Source organism: Eubalaena glacialis, chromosome 18 (genome assembly GCF_028564815.1).
Source record: "Eubalaena glacialis isolate mEubGla1 chromosome 18, mEubGla1.1.hap2.+ XY, whole genome shotgun sequence".
Lineage (NCBI taxonomy): Eukaryota > Metazoa > Chordata > Mammalia > Artiodactyla > Balaenidae > Eubalaena > Eubalaena glacialis.
Window position 1 is genome coordinate 29376611 of NC_083733.1, and position 21744 is coordinate 29398354.

Below are 21744 nucleotides of genomic sequence, written 5' to 3' on the forward strand. Positions count from 1 at the left end.
ATTTGTCAGTGCCTACTAACATTATTACGTACGAGGCTCTGTGCTAAATGCGTTCCTCCATTATACAACTTAACGAAAATGAATCATTACTTTTTACTTATGTATCCCAAGGCATGGCATATGAGAAAACATACAACATAGGTGGCAGTGTCTCGAGAACTATAAATCATTATATAAATGTTAGCTTATTAAATCCACACTGGGTCAGAGAACATGCACTGTAATCTCATTTCTACCGCTTTCCAGTTGAACAGCCTCAAACATTGCTTTGAACCTCTCTGAACCATTATTTCTAATCAGTAAAGTGGGAGTAATAAGAAAATAACAGCTAACAGTTAGTGACCACTGCCTAAATGCCAAGCGCATGACATGTATCAGTAGTAACTTACTTAATCCTCTTAGCAACCCTATGTGGTAGATACTAAGTACCTTGCCCAAGGTCATGAACTTAGTAGGTACCGGAGCCACAATCTACGACACCTGTGCTATATGGCAGCGGTTGGCAATTTAGCAAGGATGCTGAGATGATTAACGTAATAAGGCTTTGTACCTGTTAGAAGTTATTACACTTGGTGTCATAGTAGTCCATGTTTTGGGGGCATGCCTCCATCAACACACAGTATCTTGATTTGCCTTGTCTGCAGTCCTTCTGGACTATAAGCTTTCTGAAAGTCAGGACTCCAACTTTATCTCTGAATCCCCAAGATCTAGCACGAAGGAGGTGTCCAGTAAGTCTGGTGAATGCTGAATGACCATATCTTTTTCGTCTCTGTGATTCCCACACCTTGCCCAGCACCCGGCACACAGTAAGCCCCTAAAAGGTACTTAGTAAATAAATTATAGGAAGAGACGCGACTGTACATAGATAAAGGTCGAAAGTGCAATTTGAATCACTTAAGTTAAGGGTCTTTGTGATTTTTTTTTCCCCCGTAAAGTTGTTTGGCTCTGAGAGGCAGTCTGAGATAGTAGGAGTTCCAGAGCGAAGGGCAGAGGCCCTGGGCTCTAATCTGGGGTCTGCCATTACTGCTAACCCTGACCAAGCCATTCCCCCTCTGGGGTCTTCTCTTCCGTAAGCTCCCTGTCTGTAGAGAGACACCAACATTGTCCGAGTCTAAGTGCCTGAAGACAAGTTAACTGCTCAGAAAAGCCGTTCTGCGTGATTATTCATGATTTGTGCGCAGGACGGAGAGCTACGGAGGCTACCAACCCGTTGCCGGGCAACCCTGGCTGGGGGCGGAGCCTGAGAATGAGGAGCTGGACTGCACGGACCTAGCGGGCGGAGGTCGTGGGGACTCCAGGGGCCCGGGCCCCGTGCGGGTGGGAACGTGTGGGAGCGGTTACCTTGCCTGCTTGGGTAGCGGCCGCCAGGCACGGGTGAGTCCCGTCGTAGCGCCCTACGGCCACCATGCGGGGGCTGATTTTGTGGCGCAGTTTCAGGGTGAACACAGGCAGCAGCATGATGGCGACAGCTCAGGAGAAGAAGGCTAGTGGTCCGTTACCGGTGCAGCGAAGCCGGCCTCACCCGCGGCGATGAAGAACGCGGGGACCAGGCCGGGCGGGAAACAGCGGGACTGAGCTAGACCCCCAGGCCGCCGGCTTTTTCTGCGGCTGCGCAGGCCCGCCCACCTAGTTCTGCGGCTGCGGGGTCGGACGTCAGGCTCGGCTGAGACTGAAGCTGGGGCTCGGTGGTGGAGTCGTGTCTCTTGCAGCTGTAACTTAACCCGCGTTGGATTCGACTCAACTAACAGGTCTACAGTGGCGGTGTCTGAGCCAGCGCACCCCTGGGGCTTCTTCTAGCACTAAACCAAGCTGCTGCACCGTTGCAGACTACGCGCACGTCAACCACACTCCAAAGGGTCATTAATTCAAGAAATATGCCTTGAATGCCTACTCTTGTCCTTACTTTAGCTGTTATGTTGATGCCCACAGTAGTCACTAAATATATCGACCCTTTAAAAAAAATGTTTTAAACTCTTACCTTTAAATGGTCCATGGCCCTTTGTAAGATGCTCTTAAGTTTTAAATGCGAACACGAAAAATTGAAAAGTCATTAAACTTATCGACATTCATTCAGATAATTTTTGAGGGTTTACTATGTGTCAGGCACTGTTCTAGACAACAGAGGTATGGTAGTTAACATGAGACAAACCTCTGCCCTCCCGGAGCTGACCTCCATTTCGGGGGAGACAAACACTAACTGAGAAATACATGTGGGAGGTCTTTTGGTAGTAAGTGGTAAGGAGGGAAGAGGGATAGAAGTTTGGAGGGAGTGCAGTTTTAAATAAGGTGGTAGGGAAGAGACCTCACTGAGAAAGTCACGTCCAGGCAAGAACTTGAAAGAAGTAAGGGAGTCAGTTTTGAGGAAGAGTGTTCCAGCAGAGGAAATTCAGGTGCAAAGGCACTGAGGGATCGCTCTGGCTGCCTTCTGGAAATAAACGTTTAGGGCTGAGGGACAAGATGAATGGGAAGCAACAGACGAGACTGAGAAGGAAGCCAAGTGAAGAGAGTGTTGCCAGGAGTAGGAAAATAACCGTGTCAGATGCTGTAGGTGGGTCTTGAAAGATGGGTTCTAGAATATTCTTGATATTTGCCTTTTGTAATTACAGCCGTACAAATGAGCATCTTTTTTCAAGCGTACTGGGTTGGGGGGGGGGGGTCTGTGACTAGTTGTAATCTCTTCTGGAGATAATGTCAAAAGACTAAACTTGGGCTTCCCTGGTGGCGCAGTGGTTAAGAATCCGCCTGCCAATGCAGGGGACACAGGTTCGAGCCCTGGCCCGGGAAGATCCCACATGCCACGAATCAACTAAGCCCGTGCGCCACAACTACTGAGCCTGCACTCTAGAGCCTGCAAGCCACACTACTGAAGCCCGCACGCCTGGAGCCTGTGCTCCACAACAGAAGGCCACCGCACTGAGAGGCCCGCGCACCACAGCGAGGAGTGGCCCCCGCTCGCTGCAACTGGAGAAAGCCCGCGCACAGCAAAGAAGACCCAACGCAGCCAAAAATAAAATAAATAAATTCAATAAATAAATTTATAAAAGACTAAATTTGAGGGCCTCGATGGAATGTAAGGCCTGAGCCAATAGCCCGATAAACCCCGTCTGATAGGCCCTGCCTCTGACTTCTCCCAGCTCCTTTCTGCCCCAGTGTCTCTGCTTCACTGCCTAGACCCCACAGTCCTGTAGCACTTACCCAACCAGCCCTGTAATGGAAATTGCCCTGGGTCTGTCCTCCTGCCTTTTACCATCAGAACTTTGTGAGGTACCCCTCCCCTCAGCCCCTAGACTCTGCCTCCAGGGAGGCATCAGCTCACTGAATCCACTCCATTTTGCTAATAGCTGATCACAAGGCTGACAGGCCACCCCTCCCAGGAACAGCTTGAAAGGAATAAATCTCTAATAGAGGTCATCTCACAGTCTTCATTATTCTGACAAACATGTATTGAGGGTCTCTGTGTGCTAGTCAGTGTTCAAGTAGTTAGGGACACCATGGTATACAAGAAAGACATAATCTGTGCCCTCATGGAATTTACATCTAAGAGTGTATTCATTTGCTAATATACCACCATAACAAAATACCACAAACTGGGTAGCTTAAACAACAGAAATTTATGCAATCACAGTTCCAGAGGCTGGAAGTCCAAGATCAAGATGCTGAAACAATTGATTTCTCCTGAAACCTCTCTCCTTGTCTTGCTGCCTCTTCCCATGGTTGTCCCTCTGTGCATGCACCCTTCTCTGTGTGTCCAAATTTCCTCTTCTCATAAGGACACCAGTCTGATTGGATCAGGGCCTGCCCTAAGGGCCTCATTTTAACGTAATCACCTCTTTAAAGGTCCTAACTCCAGATAGTCGCATTCTGAGTACTGGGTGTTAGGACTTCAACAAATGAATTTGGATGGAGGGGTACACAATTCAACCTGTAACAAGGGGACAGGGAGAAACAGACACCGAACATGAAAGCAAATAAGATCACTTTCTCTGAAAAGGCTGATGTGCTGAGGCTCAGAAAAGGCTTTTCAGAGGAAGTGACGTTTGAACCAAGAGCTTTATGACAAGAAAGTAGCAACCATTAGAAGATGTGAGGGAAGGGCATTCCAGACAGAGGGAACAGCAAGGGCAAAGGCCCAGGCTGCGCACGTTTGAAGATCAGAAGGAAGACAAGGTGGCGGGAGCCTAGCGAGTGAGAAAGAGAGGCCAGGAGGGGCCACAACACACAGGACCGTGAGCCACACCAAGGAGCTTGGGTTTTAGTCTTTAGCAGGCAGACAAGTCCATGGCCTGCTGGAGATCCACGTAAGGCTGGTCTTGGCCTCCATCCACCCGGTGAAGCCTCGCTCACTCAGTGTACTGCCTTGGGGGCCTGCAACTTTGCTTTCACTCTTCCCAACAGGATAGTACCAGCAGCAGTGGCAGCCATCACTAACATTTAATGAGCATTTTCTAGGTGCCATTCTGAGTACTTTATATGGATCACCTCTCTTAATCCTCCCTATGAGGCAGATACCACTGTTATCCCATTTGACAGATGACAAAACCTTCCCAGAGTCACCTCCTCCCTTCATAACTCTTCACTGGCTCCCCATTTTCAGCTACAGTAAGTTCAAGCTCTTTGACAGATTACACAAAGATCTCCAAGTTCTGACCACTGTTGGCCTCTGCAGCCTCTGCTTTTGCTGCCTCTTGCCTCAAGCTCAGTCCCTTCTCAGCTGCTTTCTTAGCCTCTCTGCCTTTGCTCACACTAGCCCTCTGCCTGGAATGTCCTCACCCTCACCTCATAGGTCGGACAGCACGACTCCAGGGAGTCGTGTCTGACGGTCTCTCTCACAGCAGCTACCACACTTGGGAGGGAGCCTCCCTTCCTCTCTGTGCTTTCATGGGTCCCCCAGCAGTCATATCATTCGCCATACTGGGGGTATTTGAGTCTTTGCATCACAACCCTAATTAGGAACAGCATGGATCCCCAGAAGGGTAGAGAATCCCCATCCTCCCTGCCAAGCGCTGATCAGGGCAGGGACTTGGAGGCCTTCCAACCACAGCCAGGAGAGGCTGGCCTACAGTCTTCTCTACCTCTCACCACCCACTAGGGATCACTGGCTTTTCAGAGGGGACACATCTTCACATCAGGGAGATCTGAGGCTCCTGAGAACCCAAGACTTGGAGGGGAGGAGCCTGTGGGCTCTAGGTTGGCAGCATTCCATAGCAGGTAAGCCCACAAGCCTTGAGAGCCTGCAGACCTGGGTTTAAATTCCTCGTCGGTCAATCACTAGTTGAGACTGGGGCCCATCATTTAATCCTCACGCTCACATTTATTGAGTGCCTTCTCTGTGCCAGGCACTTAACACACTCAATGAATCCTCGCAGCCACCCTGAGGGCGATTCTGTCATCATCCCATTGTACAAGAGAGGAAACTGAGTCATGGGCAGTTTTATAACCTAAGCCCAAGGTCACACAGCTGGGAAGTGGCAGAAACAGGAGGGCCCGCCCAGGTGGTCTGGGCTCCAGAGCCTGAGCTGCTAACCACTGCACGTCCTGTCTCCTTCAGTCAACACCCTAAGCCCCAGTGTCTCTTCTAGAAAAGAGAAAGATTAATAGTACTACTTCTGGGGAATGTTGTTGTGAGAATTAGACCAACGAATATAAATAAAGGACTTGAAGCAATGTCTGGCACTTAATAAGGGATCCCATAAATGGTTAATATCGTCGTTATTATAAGGTTATTATTATTACCTATAGCTGAAAAGGCTGCTTTTGACTTGTTAGGGTTGCTATTGTAATAAAGTTCGTGTCTTTTTTCTTTTTTTAGCAGGTAGCTTTGTTCCAAATATCCTCTCAGCACTGGGGTTAGAAAAACCAACCTCACTAGTCAAGGTCTGGTGGACCTAGGTGAGACCAAGAATTTAGATCCTGACTTCCAGGGGCCATGCCTGCCACCTGCCTCTACCTCTGTGTCCTCACTTCGCCTATGCAAAGCACCCACACTAGAGGGTGTGCAGGTGTAAAGAATGGAGGCTCTCACACATTAGGACTCAGGATTAAAGGCCTAGACAGAGGCGGGGTGAGAGGGCCCCCAGGACCTGTGGCCTCCACTAGCCTAGTCACAGGGTTGACGTCTGGGAAGTGGACTGGGGCAGGGGAGCAACTGGAGAAGGATATTTGCCTTCATCTTTACGCACTGTGGTGTTGGCTGTTTTTATAGTGAGTTTACTTTACTTTTGTAATTAACACGTACGCACAACTTGAAAATAAAGGAGTGTGAGGGTGGGGACTGTCTGTGAACTTCAGAGATCCACAGCCTCTCCCCCACCCATTGCCCCAGAACCTGCTGATAAAGGACCCCAGCTTTAAGTTTCCCCAAACTTAAAGGGAGTGACCATTAGGCCATGGAGGGGCAGGGGCCGGGGACCACTGGGGCACAGCAGACGGCACAGAGCCTGGCTCTGTGAGAACGGTTCACAAGCAGCCCTCCTGGACGCTCCGTCCCTCCGTCTTTCATCACATGACTCCCTGGTAACTCTGGGAGGCGTCTGCTGGGGGCCGTGAAGGTGAGGCCATTCATGTGGGTCTCTTCTGTCAGCCCATTTCACACATGTGAAATGAGGAGTAGAAGACTCACGTGCAAAGCCACTTCACAGCATGTCACTTACACAGAACAGAAACAGCTAACCTTTGGTCAGCAGACAGGGAAAAGCTAAATAATAATAATAATAATAGGAGCTAACATCTGTTGGACACTTACTATGTGCCAGACTCTAAAATATTTACTTGTATTTTTATCTCACTTAATCCTCATAATAACTCTATGAGAGAGGTAATATTTTTATCCCCATTTTACAGTTTGCACAAACTAATTTCAACTCCAATTTTCCTCTACTCCCCACCTTATTCCACCCCAACCTGCACATTTCACTGAACTGGTAGGAAATGCCATCCATCAGTGTTAGGTACCCCCCCATCACCCACTTTACCACACCCCAACCTCAGAGACCCATCAGAACCAGGGAGGCCTACTGATGCCAGAAAATGGGGGGAGGGGTCTCCGACCCCCAGTCTCCTGTGGTTGCTGCCAATATCCTTGTCCAAGGTCTCAGTGGTTTCTTGTTACGGGGGGTTCTCTGATACTTCCATAGGACTTGAAACGCCCTGGAGAGGCCAAAAATCCCAGCACCCAGGGTCCCATATCCCTCGAAGCATCATTGCCTTCTTCTTGGGGCTCTTGCCACATCCCCAGGTGAGGCCGGGGTCCACAGTGGTGCTCAGATGCTTGTAGCTTAAGTCTGTGAATAACCTCAGGAAGAGATGCTGAAAGTCAGACTAAGTGAGAAACACTTATATTAAAATGGAACTTTTTCATCAAAATTCATCAGCTGTACACTTAAGTAATTTTATGGTATGTAAATTATGCCTCTAAGAAGTAGATTTTTTTTTTTTTTTTTTTTTTTACGTTTTGAAATCAAAATATAAGATCATGTCGCTCCCTTACATAAAATCCTCCAATGGCTTCCCATTACAAGTTGAACAAAATCCAAACTTTTAACTTGGCCTACAGAACTCTGGTGTCTGTGAATCATCCCAACACACCTCATGGTCTCACCTCAGGGCTTTTGCACTTACAGTTCCCTCTGCCTGGAATGCTCAGCCCCCAGATCTTGTCAAGCCTGGCTCCTATGTGTCAATCAGATCTCAGCTCAAAGCTCCCCTCCTCAGAGAGACCTGCCCAGTGCCCCAGCCCTCGCTTGCTCCATCTCTCTCACTCTCACATCATTCTGCTTTATTTTCTTCATAGTGTTTCTCTCTTTCTGAGATGATCTTCTTTATTTATTTCTTTACTTGTTTTTTTTTGTCTCTCCACATTAGAATTCAAGTGTCTTGCCCACTTTTGGTAGGGGAGCCCAGTACATCCCCACCCACACCTCAAGAGAAAGAAAGAGAAATCAGGCAGATGGAGGTCAGTGTATTACTTTTTCCTTTGTAAGAAGTGATAATGGAGGGACTTCCCTGGTGGCACAGTGGTTAAGAATCCGCCTGCCAATGCGGGGGACACAGGTTCGATCCCTGGTCCGGGAGGATCCCACAGGCCGCAGAGCAACTAAGCCCGAGTGCCACAACTACTGAGTCTGCGCTCTAGAGCCCACGAGCCACAACTACTGAGCCCACGTGCCACAACTACTGAAGCCCGCGCGCCTAGAGCCCGTGCTCCACAACAAAGAGTATCCCCCGCTCGCCGCAATTAGAGAAAGCCCATGCACAGCAACGAAGACCCAATGCAGCCAAAAGTAAATAAATAAATTTATTAAGAAAAAAAAGAAATGATAATGGAGAATGTGACTTCTATTTGCCAGAAAATGGGCTTCCTAATCCTGAACGCCAGAATCAGGAGATTTGTTCATCACTGGAAAACTACAGGCCAAGTCCTGGGGGCAAGCCTCTTTCACCATCCTTGGGGGAGTAGGCAGGCCAGCTCTCGGGAGGCGGCTGAGCTGCACACCCCAGGAGACAGGGCAAAGCAGCAGAAGCAAAGGACACCAGGACTGTTGTGCAATGTTCTTGCTGCCTCCGCAAAGGATGCTCCAGCCTAACGTCGTCCAAGTGTCTTCAACAGTTCCTGGCACATAATGGATAATACTAAATATTTGGTGAATGAATGATGTCTATTCAAGTATGTCAACATTCACGTCTTAAACAACTCACTTGGCAGGACTTACTAAACCGCCTTACAGTTCCTTCCACCCGGAATGCTCAGCCCCCAAAGCATTTCAAGCCTGACTCCCATGTGTCAATCAGGTCTCAGCTCAACGCTTCCCTCCTCAGAGAGGCCTGCCCGGAGCCCCCATCTCTCTCTCTCATGACCCTGGTCCAATCTGTAGGACCGGCCTACATAGCTTCTCCCCACTGAAAAATTCAAAACAGATTGTATGGTTTTGTACTACTGGGCATTGAGAAGTGACGCCTCTTCCTTTTTCTTATTTTGTACCATGACACCCACAAGACCATGCTTGACATTCTGGGCGTGATCTGAGCACGATTCATGATTCTGGGTGAGCCAGACGCTCCTGAAGCGAAGAAGGGAAGCCATGAGGGAATGATTACCATTTGCACACATATGAGGACCAGAGTTATTATTTTTTTATAGAAACAACAATAAAGCAATGCTTTAATGCATCACATTCTCAGTTATTCAAAGACTTAGTAAGTTACATTTAAAGACCCTTTAAGAAAGTAAAGATTTTTGTCTAGCAGGATTCAAATATTATAACAGCCTTGCCAAACAATTCGCTCAAAGAAACAGATTTTGATTAATTTTTGTTGATGTTCTTTCTAATACTCTCTGGCTTTAAGCATAAACTTCTGATTTTGAAATCCTTATGTAACCTACATGAGTTGTGATTTTTTTTTTTTTAATCTGCAAATCTACTCTCCTTAATCTTTTTGTTGTTGTGATTGATGAAAAACTACTCCCACTTTCATCTCCACCTGCCAAGCCCACGGTGGCAAATGGTATTGATTGATGGGGAGGCGTGACCAGAGGTGAGCTGACAATGACAAGTCAGCTCTGCCAGGGCAACGAACACCCAAGAGTCTTCAAGTTACTTTGAAATTAGAGGAGGCCACACAGGATGCAGGAAGCCCAGCATCCAAGGAGCAGAGGAACCGGTTCCTGGCCCAGCCCACCCCCAGGGTTCAGATCAAAGCTGATGGCTGGAGTCTGTCCCAGTTTCCAAGGAGTGTGGTCTTTATAGCCTCCTGGAGCCATACGCGGGTGTGGGCACTGGACGCTGGCTAAGGCTTGTCTCAGCTTTCGTAACCACCTATTTGGGCAGGAAAACAACCTCTGGGGCACCTGCTCTGGAAAGTTTGAGTTTTTCTACCTTCTTAGGAGCTCCTGTAGCTGAAAGCAGTGTGCAGCTTTGCAGATCTGAGCATTCTTTTTTTAATATTTATGTATTTATTTGGCTGCGTCAGGTCTTAGCTGCGGCAGGTGGGATCTTTCCTTGTGGCGCGCAGCCTTCTCTCTAGTTGTGGCACGCGTGGGCTCCAGAGTGTGCGCGGGCTAGTAGTTGCAGCACGCGGGCTTAGTTGTCCCACAGCATGTGGGATCCTAGTTCCCCGACCAGGGATCAAACCCGCGTCCCCTGCGTTGGCAGGTGGATTCTTAACCACTGGACCACCAGGGAAGACCCCGTATCTGAGCATTCTATCTTCAGGGAGCAGAGCAAGCGGAAGGGAACTCCAAGTTCCATTTCTACAATCATGGCATTTCCCAGTAGGAAGAGGCCAGAGGGATTGCCAGCCCGGGCTTCTAACCAAGGCAAGAATCACCATCCAGCCCCTATTTGAATACTTCCCGTGATTGAAGGGCTTATGACTCACATGGAAGCCATTACATTTGAACACGTTTCTCAGAAATCTCTTACTTATATTGGGTCACGTATCCGTCTCTCTATAGAAATAGACAGATTGACTTCATCACTATCCCCATGTGGGCTCCTCAGGTGTTTGAAGATTTATCATCTTCCCTCCATGGCTTCTTTATGCTGAACACCCCCAGGTGGATCCTTCAAGGGTTTGGGAGTTTGGGGGGATGAAATTCCTAGCTCCTTTACCTACCTGGACACACTTAACCATTACTTCTTCCTTAAGGAGCCTGCTTTGAGAGGAACTTTAAAGCAAATGGGACATATTGTGAACCCTCTCCTCTTACACACAGACGTCCTTTCCCTCCACCTGCCTCAAGCTCCCAGGGACAAGGCCAAGGTGTACCACACAGAGAACAGGGGTGTACCACACAGAGAACAGGGGTGTCAGGCAGCCGTGAAATTCTCCAACAGCGACACCAGGAAACAAAGATCAGGGCTATTTTTTTGAAAAATAGACAAAAGCAAATGACCAGAGTGCTAAGGCTTGATGGGTCCCTGCAAGACACAGAAGACATGCTCAACTGGAATGGCGAGAAACTGAATGACGGTGTGGACAGGACTTGGGAAACCAACACGGGAAAAGGAGGCACCTATTATGGGCTGAATTGTATCCTGCCCCCCGCCACCAAAAAAAGGTATGTTGGATTTCTAACCCCCAGTGCCTCAGAATGTGACCTTATTTGGAGTTGGGGTCTTTGCATAGATAATCAAATTAAAAGAGGTCATTAGGACATCATAATCCAATATGACTAGTGTCCTTAGAAGAGGGGGAAATTTGGACACAGACACATCCAGAGAGAACGCCATGTGAAGATGAAGGCAGAGATCAGGGTGATGCTTCTACAAACCAAGAGACACCAAAAATGGCCAGCAAACAACCAGAAACTAGGAGAGAAGCATGGAACAGATGCCACTCTCAGACCTCAGAAGGAACCAACTCTGCCGATACCTCAATCCCAGACTTCTGGCCTCCAGAGCTATGAGACAATATGTTTCAGTTGTTTAAGCCCCCCAGTTTGTGGTACTTTGTTATGGCAGCCCTGGAAAATGAATACACCACCTCTAGGCCTAAAGACACAAGGGAAGGAAACTACGTCTCAGGAGCCCAGTGAGGGTGCACCTGGCAGGAGCTGTATTCATAGAGATGGCAATGCAAGGAGGGAGCCAAGCAATAAAGATCCCCACTGCTCTCACCCCATCCACCAAGTCTCCTGCAGCGCCTAAGCCAGTGGAAGCCATCGGGCAAGGGCGATGGGAGATACACATGGAGAATCTACCTACAGGGGGGCGTTGTCCACACTTCTCTTGGGACCTATCTATGTGGGATCCTCAGCTCATAGAGCAGGAAGGGTACTCAGGGGTACCTAATCCAATGCTTTTATTTGACCCCCAAGGAAACCAAGTCCCAAAGAGGGGTGTAGCAATGCTGCCAATTAAATGCAGAGACTAAAATTCAACCCTCTGGATTCTGAGTCATGCAGTCCTTCTGAATATCAGGGCTGCTTTTGGTTTTATTGTTGTTGTCTTGTCCTTTGACTCGCATACCCTAACCTCTTTAGCACAATGTCTTTTTTAAAATGTTTATTTCTGATTTGAATAGGTAATACTTTGATATCATAACAAATTAAAATCTATCAAAGCATATGCAGAAAGATGTGGACAAATTGGAATCCTTGTGCACTGCTGACGGATATGTAAAGTGATGTAGCCACTATGGAAAACAGTATGATGATTCCTCAAAAAATTAATCATAGAATTACCATATGATCCAGCAATTCCTCCCCTAGGTATATATCCAAAAGGTTTGAAAACAGGTACTTAAACAGATACTTATACATGAATGTTCATAGCAGCATTATTCACAATAGCCAAAAGTGGCAACAACCCAAGTGTCTACCAATAGATGAATGCATAACTAAGATGTGATAAATATGGCTATATGTGATAATATATGACTGAACATTATTCAGCCGTAAAAAAGAATGAAGTACCAAAACATGCTACAACATGGAGGAACCTTGAAGACATTATGCTAAGTGAAATAAGCCAGACCCAAAAAGACAAATATTATATGATTCCACTTACATAAGGTACTAGAATAGACAGATTCATAAAGAGAGAAAGTATAATAGAATAAAGGTTACCAGGGACTGGAGGGGAGGAAAGAATGAGGAGTTAGTGTTTATTTATTTATTTTTTAAATTAACACTTTTGCTCTTTATTTTTTTTAATATTTATTTATTATTTATTTATTTATTTTGGCTGCGCCAGGTCTTAGTTGCAGCATGCGGGCTTCTTAGTTGCTACATGCGGACTCTTAGTTGCAGCATGCATGTGTGATCTAGTTCCCCAACCAGGGATCGAACTCAGGCCCCCCGCATTGGGAGCGCGGAGTCTTAACTGCTGGACCACCAGGGAAGTCCCGGGGAGTTAAGAGTTTAATGAGTATAGTTTCTCTTTGGAATGATGAAAAAGCTCTTAAATAGTGGTGAGAATTACATAGCACTGTGAATGTGCTTAATGCTACTGAATTGTATGCTAAAAATGATAACATTTATGTTACGTATATTTTACCATAATAAAAAATACATATATTTTTTAAAAGTGTCATACAATAAAAAGGAAGTCCCCCTCTCACCCCCATCCTCGCCAAAATCCCCTCCCTGGAGACCTCCCTGAGACCAATTTCCTGGGTCTCCTGAAGATGGTCTGTGACTGCATAGGTAAGTCCTCTCTTCCTATGTATACCCCTCTCCCTAGCTTTTGTTTTCTCCATAAATGGTAGCATACTAGACTCAGGGTTTTATATTTTGCTTTTTGCACTTAACAATATGCTTTGGAGAGCATCCTCATTTTCCTTTTAAGACCACAGAGGGTATTCCTGCGCAAAGCCTTTTACACAGAAAGTGTTCACATAACATTTGAAGAGGACAACATTTGCATTTTAATAAGGCACAATGTCTTCACTCCAGAGAATGAATTAGGAATGAGAGAATTTCAGAAACCTGCCGAGTATATAATGAGAGGTGAGGATACAGTCTTTTCAGTTCAGCTTAACAAATATTTATGGGGAATTCCCTGATGGTCCAGTGGTTAGGACTCCACGCTTTCACTGCCAAGGGCCTGGGTTCAAACCCTGATCAGGGAACTAAGGTCCTGCAATGCCATGCAGCGCAGCCAAAAAACCTTCCCCCCGCAAAAAACAAACAAAAAACCCCACAAATATTTCTGGAGGCCACACCAGGAAAAAGGTCCTTTGTGAGATGCTGGTGTAATAATAGCCAACAGCTATAAAACTCCTAACATGTGGCAGCTTCTGTCCTGCGCACATTAACTTATCTAATCCTCAACCTTATGATGTAGGTGCTATTATCAATGATTTCCATCTTACAGGTCAGTACTCCCAGGCATGAAGAGGTAAGTGACTTGCCTAAGATCACATAGCTAATGAATGACAGAACCGGGACTGCACCCACAGAGCCGGCTCTAGGGCCCTTGTTCTTTTTCACTATGCCCGCCACCCTGCTGCCTCTCAGGCACACAAACATCTATGGAATTTCTTGCCAGGCCCTGGGCTTTCTCCCCAGAGAGATATAATGATACCTTTGACAAAAGCCCCAAGCTCAGGGAGTTAATTGCAACAGAGAACTGATGCAATTAAAACAAAACAGAGAACTGATCGGTGTTAAAAGAGAAGAACATATGGAATGTTCTGGAAGTTAGAGGGGGGATGATGAGGAACCCCGAAATGCCCCATGGAGGAAGTGGCGTCTGGCTATGAAAGGAAGCAATGTTTATGGACCAGCTGTCCCACACCAGACGCTTGATATGCTGAGTGCTCCCAACAACCTTACTATCACCCGCATTTCATAGGTGAAAAAAACGGAGGCTCCCAGAGATGCTTTAAAGGGGTGAAGGGACTTCCCTGGCTGTCCAGTGGTTAAGACTCCGTGATTCCAATGCAGGGGGCACAGGTTCGATCCCTGGTCGGGGAACTAACATCCCACATGCTGTGCAGCGCGGCCAAAAAAATTTAAATAAATAAATAAATAAATAAATACTTAGAGAAGTTGACTGTTTGGGGATTTTCTTCCAAGGTGATAAATATTATTTTTAAAACAGTGGGGGTGAAGCCAGGATACTCTCCCAGGCTGGTCTCTAGGGTGGGGTCTGGCTACCAGCCTGGCAGGGTGTTCCCGATGCCACTGACATCAGCCCTCCTCTGTAGGGCTATGTGGGATCTTAAGTCAGCTTGGTGTGAATCACAGCCAACTAACAAGCCAAAAGCACTTTGAAGATGACATTGCCCATAAAAAGGGCTGGTTCCCACAGTGCAGAGACGGTTTGGCTGCGGTGATGACAATGTAGGAACAGGGTAGGGTTTCCTAGGAAGAGCAGCCTTGAGCCAGGAGGCTCAGCTTCCAGGCTGTTCCAAAAATTTTCTTCTCTGGCCCCAGAGGTAGCCACAATCTAGGGCAGAGTTGCCCAAACTTCAGTCTTCCGTGCATACTCCCCCCAAATTTTGCCATAACTGCATTCTGCCTGTGCTATAATTTACTTAGTCTTTCCATTACATTGATTCAGTTAAAAATTATTCATCCTGGGACTTCCTTGGTGGCGCAGGAAGTCTTATCCAGACTCTGCGCCCCCAGTGCAGGGGGCCCAGTTTCGATCCCTGGTCAGGGAACTAGATCCCACATGCATGCTGCAACTGAGAGTTCACATGTCACAGCTAAGGAGCCTGCGTGCCGCGACTAAGGAGCTGGTGAGCCGAAACTAAGGAGCCCACCTGCCACAACTAAGACCCGGTGCACAGCGGTAGCCAAGAGCTGCTTGTCTGCTCTGCATGGCTAGGTCTGGAACAAGAAGGCTCAGACTTCAGCTTCCTGGTCTCCTGTGCTTGAGCTCTGGTTCCAGGGCCAGTGCTGCCAACCTTTGCCTAGATCCTGAGGGGCACAGAACCGTGGCGGTCTGCCCAGTGTGGTGTGTCTTGGTGTGGCTTTTCAGCATTGTGCAGCCCAACTGGATCTGACCCTCCAGGTGACAGTGACACACACATAGCCCTAGCAGTTTGCAAGTCAGGAGAGGGGTATAGGTTTAAATGCAGGTGGTTTGAAGGAGAGATGTTTAATAAAGGCTTTGATTTAATCTTGAAAAAGAAAGACCTGGAGCAACCTAATTAATTAATTATTCATCCTAAGCACAAACCTTGTGCAATTACAAATTCCATGTGTTAGTTGCATTTCTTTCTAATACGCATTAATGTCAATTAAAACTACTAAAACAACAACGTTTTTCAGCACACCATCTTAAAGCCTCTCCCTTTTGGGAACCCCAGGCTAGAGCACCTCTCTCCCTGGTGAGCAGAGGATTCACTAACCCCACTCCTCCTCTTGATCTTGAGCAAGTCCCTTTGATTTCTCTGGGCCTCAGTTTCCCCATCTCCAGGTTCCTTATAGCTCTTACATAATGAGGTGGTGAAATGCACAGATTCAAGCCATTCAGCCTGGGTTAGAATTCCTGCCTTCCCTTTCTTGGCAGTGTGAGCAAGTCACTAAACTCACCTCTGGCTCAGTTGCACCATCTGTGAAATGGGGACTACTGCACAGGGCTGTTGAGGGACCTTCTCTAAGGACCCTACTCTGACCACCTTATTGTATATGCCACGTGTCCCCTGCCCCCAGCAAATTCTGGTCCCTCTTATACTTCTCTACTTGTCCTTTTCTCCATAGCAGTTATTACCTCCTAACAAACTGTAGGATCGATTGATTGATTATGTTTATTCTTTTTTTTTTTTTTTGGCCACACCACACAGCATGTGGGATCTTAGTTCCCCGACCGGGAATCGAACCCATGCGCCCTGCAGTGGAAGGGCAGAGTCTTAACCACTGGACCGCCAGGGAAGTCCCATGTTTATTCTTATTTTCCTCCTGCTTTTCTCTGAGAATGTAAATTCCCTGAGAGCTGGAATATTCATCAGTTTTGTTCACTGATGTATCCCAAGCACCTAGACACACATGTGCTTTTTAAATTTGGGGAGCTATTGTGGTTATCCTGCAGTTTGCATGTCACCATCCATGACAGAGCACACCTGTTTCCTCACCGCCCTCCCACACAGCATACTTCACATTTTGGGATCCCTGCCAATCAAATAGATTTTTTTAAAAAAAATGTTATCTGGTTGTAGTTTGCATTTGCATTTCTATTAGTATAAGTGTAGATGAGTATCTTATCATTTGCTCTAAGAGCCATTTGTATTATTTTTTCTATCATCTCTGCCTGCACTTATATGAATGGTCTAAGTTTTCTCCCACAGATCCAGCCCTCCCACAGGGAAACCCATGGCATCGATCTCAGGCTGAGCCCTCTTTGGACCCCTCAGAGGACTGAAAAGAAGAGGATCCATATCTTCTGGTACATCCAGATCACAATCATGCTCAGTGACTCAAGTCTCCTTTTGGGTTTTCTAGCTGTAAACCAAGGGTGATCATTTACCACGGGTACCAGGAAGGTGACTCAGCCCAGGCCCAGGGCAGCCCCCAGCTCTCCAACCAGCAGGCTGCAGGTGCCTGTCCCACTGGCAGGCCTGTCCTCAGACTTTGCAGCACTCCTGCCGGCTCACCCCAAGAAACAGAACTTCTTAGTCCTTCTGGGTTTCTATTTTCTCCCCACGTCTTTAAAAAGCTGTGGTGGGAACAGAACACTTCATTCAAAGGAGGCCCTGAATTGCCCCTTTGTGCTGCATCAATTCCAGGAACCAGCTCAGTATTCTCTGAAAGAGAAAAGACTTGGACAAAAGCTGGCATCCTAAGAACCCTGGAGGCCAGGTCCTCATTAATTAGCCACTGGCATCTTTGCCTCCTTAATATGCAAACAGAGCTTCTGCTCCTCGAGCTCCCACTCAACCCAGCTCTGCGTAGATGTTGATTTTAGAGGGGGATATTTTTCCCTCCAGCATTTGCAAGGAGAGTTCCACAGACCAGGGCTTTTTCTACCTGGGGACGTACGTGGCTGAGGATGGTATTTCCAGGTGTCAGTCATTATCTTGACCATGCACACATGGTGGACAAAGCCCGGGGTTCGGAACAGATAGACCGGGGTCCAAATCCTTGCTCTGCCCCTTCCTGGCTGGATGACCTTGGCGGATGACCTCTCTGAGCCAGTGTGTTGTCATCCCAATATGGATCTACAATATAGTACCTACTTTGCAGGTGAGATGCTGGTGTCTTGGGATGAAGAAAAGATGCAGAAAGGGTGTTCGGAGATCACAGAAGAGGTATTCATTGGCCAGGCTTTCCTCGAAGGAGATGAGACCAAGGGAGTAACCACTGAGTTCTGGAATGATACAATCAAATCCTATTTTTGGGGGGGTGAAACTCATCAACTTCTTATAACCCTATTATTCTCAAGGTAAAAAAAAAAAAAAAAAATCCTTGCCCTGGCTCCTAAGACCCATGTAAGCTGGACCCTGTACCCTCCTAACCAGCAATCCACAACTTGGCCTTGGGCTTTGAGGTGCCAGAAGTGTGGGCCTCAATTCAGGTCTAGGAAAATTTAGAGCGCCCTCACCCCTCCTCCAGCCTCTGATCCTGGAAGCTCCCTTGACCTGGAATATTGCCCCACTCTTGTCTCCACTCTGGCTAACCCTTGCTCAACATTCAGCTTTCAACTGAAGCATCACTTACTTGGGATCAGGGGTGGGGTTCCTGAAACCCAGAGTGGATTATTGGCTCCTTAGACCCCCTGCAATTTCCATCTTGTAACGTGCACTGCATATGTCATTTCTGACTCTCCGTTTTCCTTGCTGGGCTGCAAGTTCCGCAAGGATGCATTCCGAGAGCCGACACTGTGACTCCCTGCGACTGGACCCACTGAGTCTCTGGGCAAGGACAGAAAGGGAACAGAAGGGAGGGAAGGAAAGGACAGGCTGCTGGGGAAGACAGGGAGGTACTGGGGCTTCCCTGGAATCCCACAGCACTGCTATCTGGGGAAGGTCCCCTGGAGATGGGGGGGTGGATATACAACTTGGTGGCACTTTAAGGAACAGTCCCATTCTGAACTTTGGTGGGTATTTCACTCTTGGAAGCCTCAAAATCATTTTCAAACCCTAATTACCCCACACATTAGAGCCCCAGGGAGCCACCAAACTTGGCCTCAATCCTCCCATTTGCAAATTAGAAAAACTGAGCCTCACAGTTAAAAGCTTGCCTGGAGCCAAAAAGGAAATCAGCCTAAAAGGCAGCTCATTCCTCAGGAAACCACCTGGCGGAGCAAGAACTGGAAGCAGAGAGTACTAGGGGCCTCAGTTTACTTCCCTGGGTGAGGAGATACCCCGCACTCTATAATCCCTTAATTCGCTACTGTGGATTTACTTAGCTCAGGGGCCACCGAGAGGCAGCACCCAGGCGGGTCACATTCGGCCCTCAAACATGTGTTGTGAAGATCTCAGTGTTTTTTATTTTTATTTTTTATTTTTTAAAAAATATTTATTTATTTATATTTTTGGCTGCGTTGGGTCTTTGCGGCACGCGGGATCTTCATTGCCACGTGTGGGATCTTTATTTATTTATTTTTTAAAGATTTATTTATTTTATTTATTTTTGGCTGTGTTGGGTCTTAGTTGCGGCACGCGGGATCTTCATTGAGGCATGTGGGATCTTTCGTTGCGGTGCGCGGGCTTCTCTCTAGTTGTGGCGTGTGGGTTTTCTCTTCTCTAGTTGTGGCGCGCAGGCTCCAGGGTGCGTGGGCTCTGTGTTTTGCAGCACACAGGCTCTAGTTGAGGCGTGTGAGCTCAGTAGTTGTGGCGCACGGGCTTAGTTGCCCCGCGGCATGTGGGATCTTAGTTCCCTGACCAGGAATCGAACCCGCGTCCCTTGCATTGCAAGGAGGATTCTTGGACCACCAGGGAAGTCCCGTACGGGATCTTTAGTTGCGGCATGCAGGCTCTTCCTTGCAGCATGCATGCAGGATCTAATTCCCTGACCAGGGATCAAACCCAGGCCCCCTGCATTGGGAGTGCAGAGTCCTAACCACTGGACCATCAGGGAAGTCCCCTCAATGTTTTTTAAAGATAAAAGATTTTTTAATAAAAATCTAGATTTGAGAGTTCTCTTGAAAAATCAAAAGGTCTTGCAATACTGGCCAGGATTCCATTTTCACATGTGCAAGGCTGGCTAGAGCTGAGCAGTGACTGCCTCCTTTACACAGGGGGTGTGTTCACCAATTTGCCACAGTCCCCACTGCTCCCTCTTGTCTCCCATCTGGCTCACTTCTCTCATTCATGAAACCTGCTGAACCCCGTAGGTATTCGAATCACAGTTCTTGAAGTATCTCCTCCCCTTTAGTCACTACCTGCTAGCTACACTGGCTTTCTCTGGGTTTCTCAAAAAAGTCAAGCTCTTTTCAGTCACAGGGCCTTTGCATAATCTGTTCTCTCTGCCTGCAACACACTTCCCTCCACCAGTATCAGCTGAAGGTTACCTCCTCTGTCTGAATTGGGTTCCCCTTAATGGATTTGTGATTATCTCTCATATCACATATCACAACTTATAATTATTCATGTGTGTGCTTATTTATTTGTCTCTGTCTCCCCTACTAAAATAGAAACCCAAGGAGGGCAAGGATTGCTTGGTGTTATTGATTGCTGCATTTGCAGCATGCAGCCCAGAACCTGGCCCACCTTATGAACTTGGTAAACATTTGTGGTATGAATGCATGAATGAATGCTGGAATGCATGAGTGGGACTCTGCCAGCTCCATGAGCATCCATTCAATGACAAGGGGCCAATCCTCCCTGTCTTCCGGCAGGGTTAGTAAGAGGATAGCATTTTTCCAGCCTCCCTGTGGGATTCACTCAAGCCCATGTTGGGCAGGCCCATGTGTTCCCTTTTTCCAGAAGCTCTGGGATGAAAGGTGAGTGAAAGCACTTAGGGGCATTTGCATTCAAACCCAGGTACATTTGTCAGGCAAGTACAGAGGACTAAAGTGATCAAAGGGATGATGAGATGACAGAGCTTCAAAACGAGGCTTCTTCCAGATCGAGAAAAGGAGACTTGAATTAAATCTATAAAATCCCAACTGGATGCAGAGGGAGGGATGATGGACACCCAACCTCAACTGTTAGAAGGAGAGGTTCCACCTTGAAGTTTAAAAGAGTTTAAGGCAAATAAAAGCCACACACACACCCCAACCTATTTTGCTCAGAAGGACCTTATGATGTTTCCTACCCCAAGGCAGAGGTGGGATGGGCCAACAATAAAAACAGGTTTAAGAAGGCTTCAAATTGCTTCAAATCTGTCAGTAGGTGACAGATCTGAGGCTAGGTTGGAGGCCCTTTTACAACCGTGTGGTCAATGTTTGGCCAATGTTGAATGAATGGGATGGCATGAATGTCACAGCAGCATTCCTCTCCTGCAAGTGCCCACTAGACCCTGATCAAAGCGAGAGTACTGAGCTAAAGGGATTCAAGTGATCGCATATTTGATGCTTCTGGTATCTCCAAGCTGTACCTGACTCATGTTGAAAAAGTTCATCTCCCAAGCTTGGGGGTCAGCCACTCCAAGAGAGACAGCCACAGGGAAAGGTTCAGGGAGAGGATTGTGACGATGAAGTAGGTTTGACATTTCGTGCTGGATTCACGGAGAGGGGTCTCTAAAGAGGACAAAGGGATGAAGCGTCAGGAATAGGAATCACCAGGATCTGGTCAATGATCTGCTCCTGAAGTCTCAAATCCCAAGAGGAAGAGCTCCTCATCCTTGGCCACCCCTCAGCTTCTCCTGGCCTCCTATGGCAGCTCTCCCCTCTAAACCCCAGTAAAACCAGAAAGATGAGCCAGAGGACGAATGTGGGACTTGCAGGTGAAAGCCAGGGGCGCTGGAGAAGGCTGCTTGTGAGAAGAGACAGCCAGTTTCTGCTCACCACAAAAAGGACTTTACTGAAGACTAATGCTCCCCAAAAGGGGATAGACCTTCTCCAAAGGTAATGAGCTCCCTGTCACTGGAGGAGTACAAGTGAGACCCCAGAGGCTATTTTCATGGCACTTGTAGATGGGATTCCAGCATCAAGTACTGACAAGGTTCTTAATGGGTGGTCTTGGATGGCCTTCAGAGGGAGGGTATTCAGAATCCCTGACATTGTATGCAAAATTTTTTCTGGGTGAGCATCTTTTTTTCCCTAGGGAAAGTGTTGATAACTTTCTTCAGCTTCTCAAAAGTGTTTAAAAAAATTTAAAAACACTAAGAAGAACTGATGAGGTCACCATTTCCCAAAACTGGCTGCACACCAGAACATCTGAGGAGTTAAAAAAAAAATAGGAGACCCTCCC

General features: G+C 47.2%; 1 protein-coding gene and 1 non-coding gene across 2 annotated transcripts in view; both read right to left on the reverse strand.

The window, feature by feature from the left end:
- BBS2 (Bardet-Biedl syndrome 2) overlaps positions 1–1606 on the reverse strand; it is a 30994-nt gene extending 29388 nt beyond the window's left edge. Inside the window, exon 1 of the mRNA XM_061173060.1 lies at positions 1342–1606. Coding sequence (XP_061029043.1) covers positions 1342–1458 — 117 coding nt within the window. The 5' untranslated portion in view covers positions 1459–1606. The remainder of the gene's footprint in view (positions 1–1341) is intronic.
- Positions 1607–19395: 17789 nt separating this feature from the next.
- On the reverse strand, positions 19396–19468 carry TRNAG-CCC (transfer RNA glycine (anticodon CCC)). Its single transcript has one exon. It is a non-coding gene; the product is annotated as a tRNA-Gly (tRNA).
- Positions 19469–21744: the final 2276 nt, after the last annotated feature.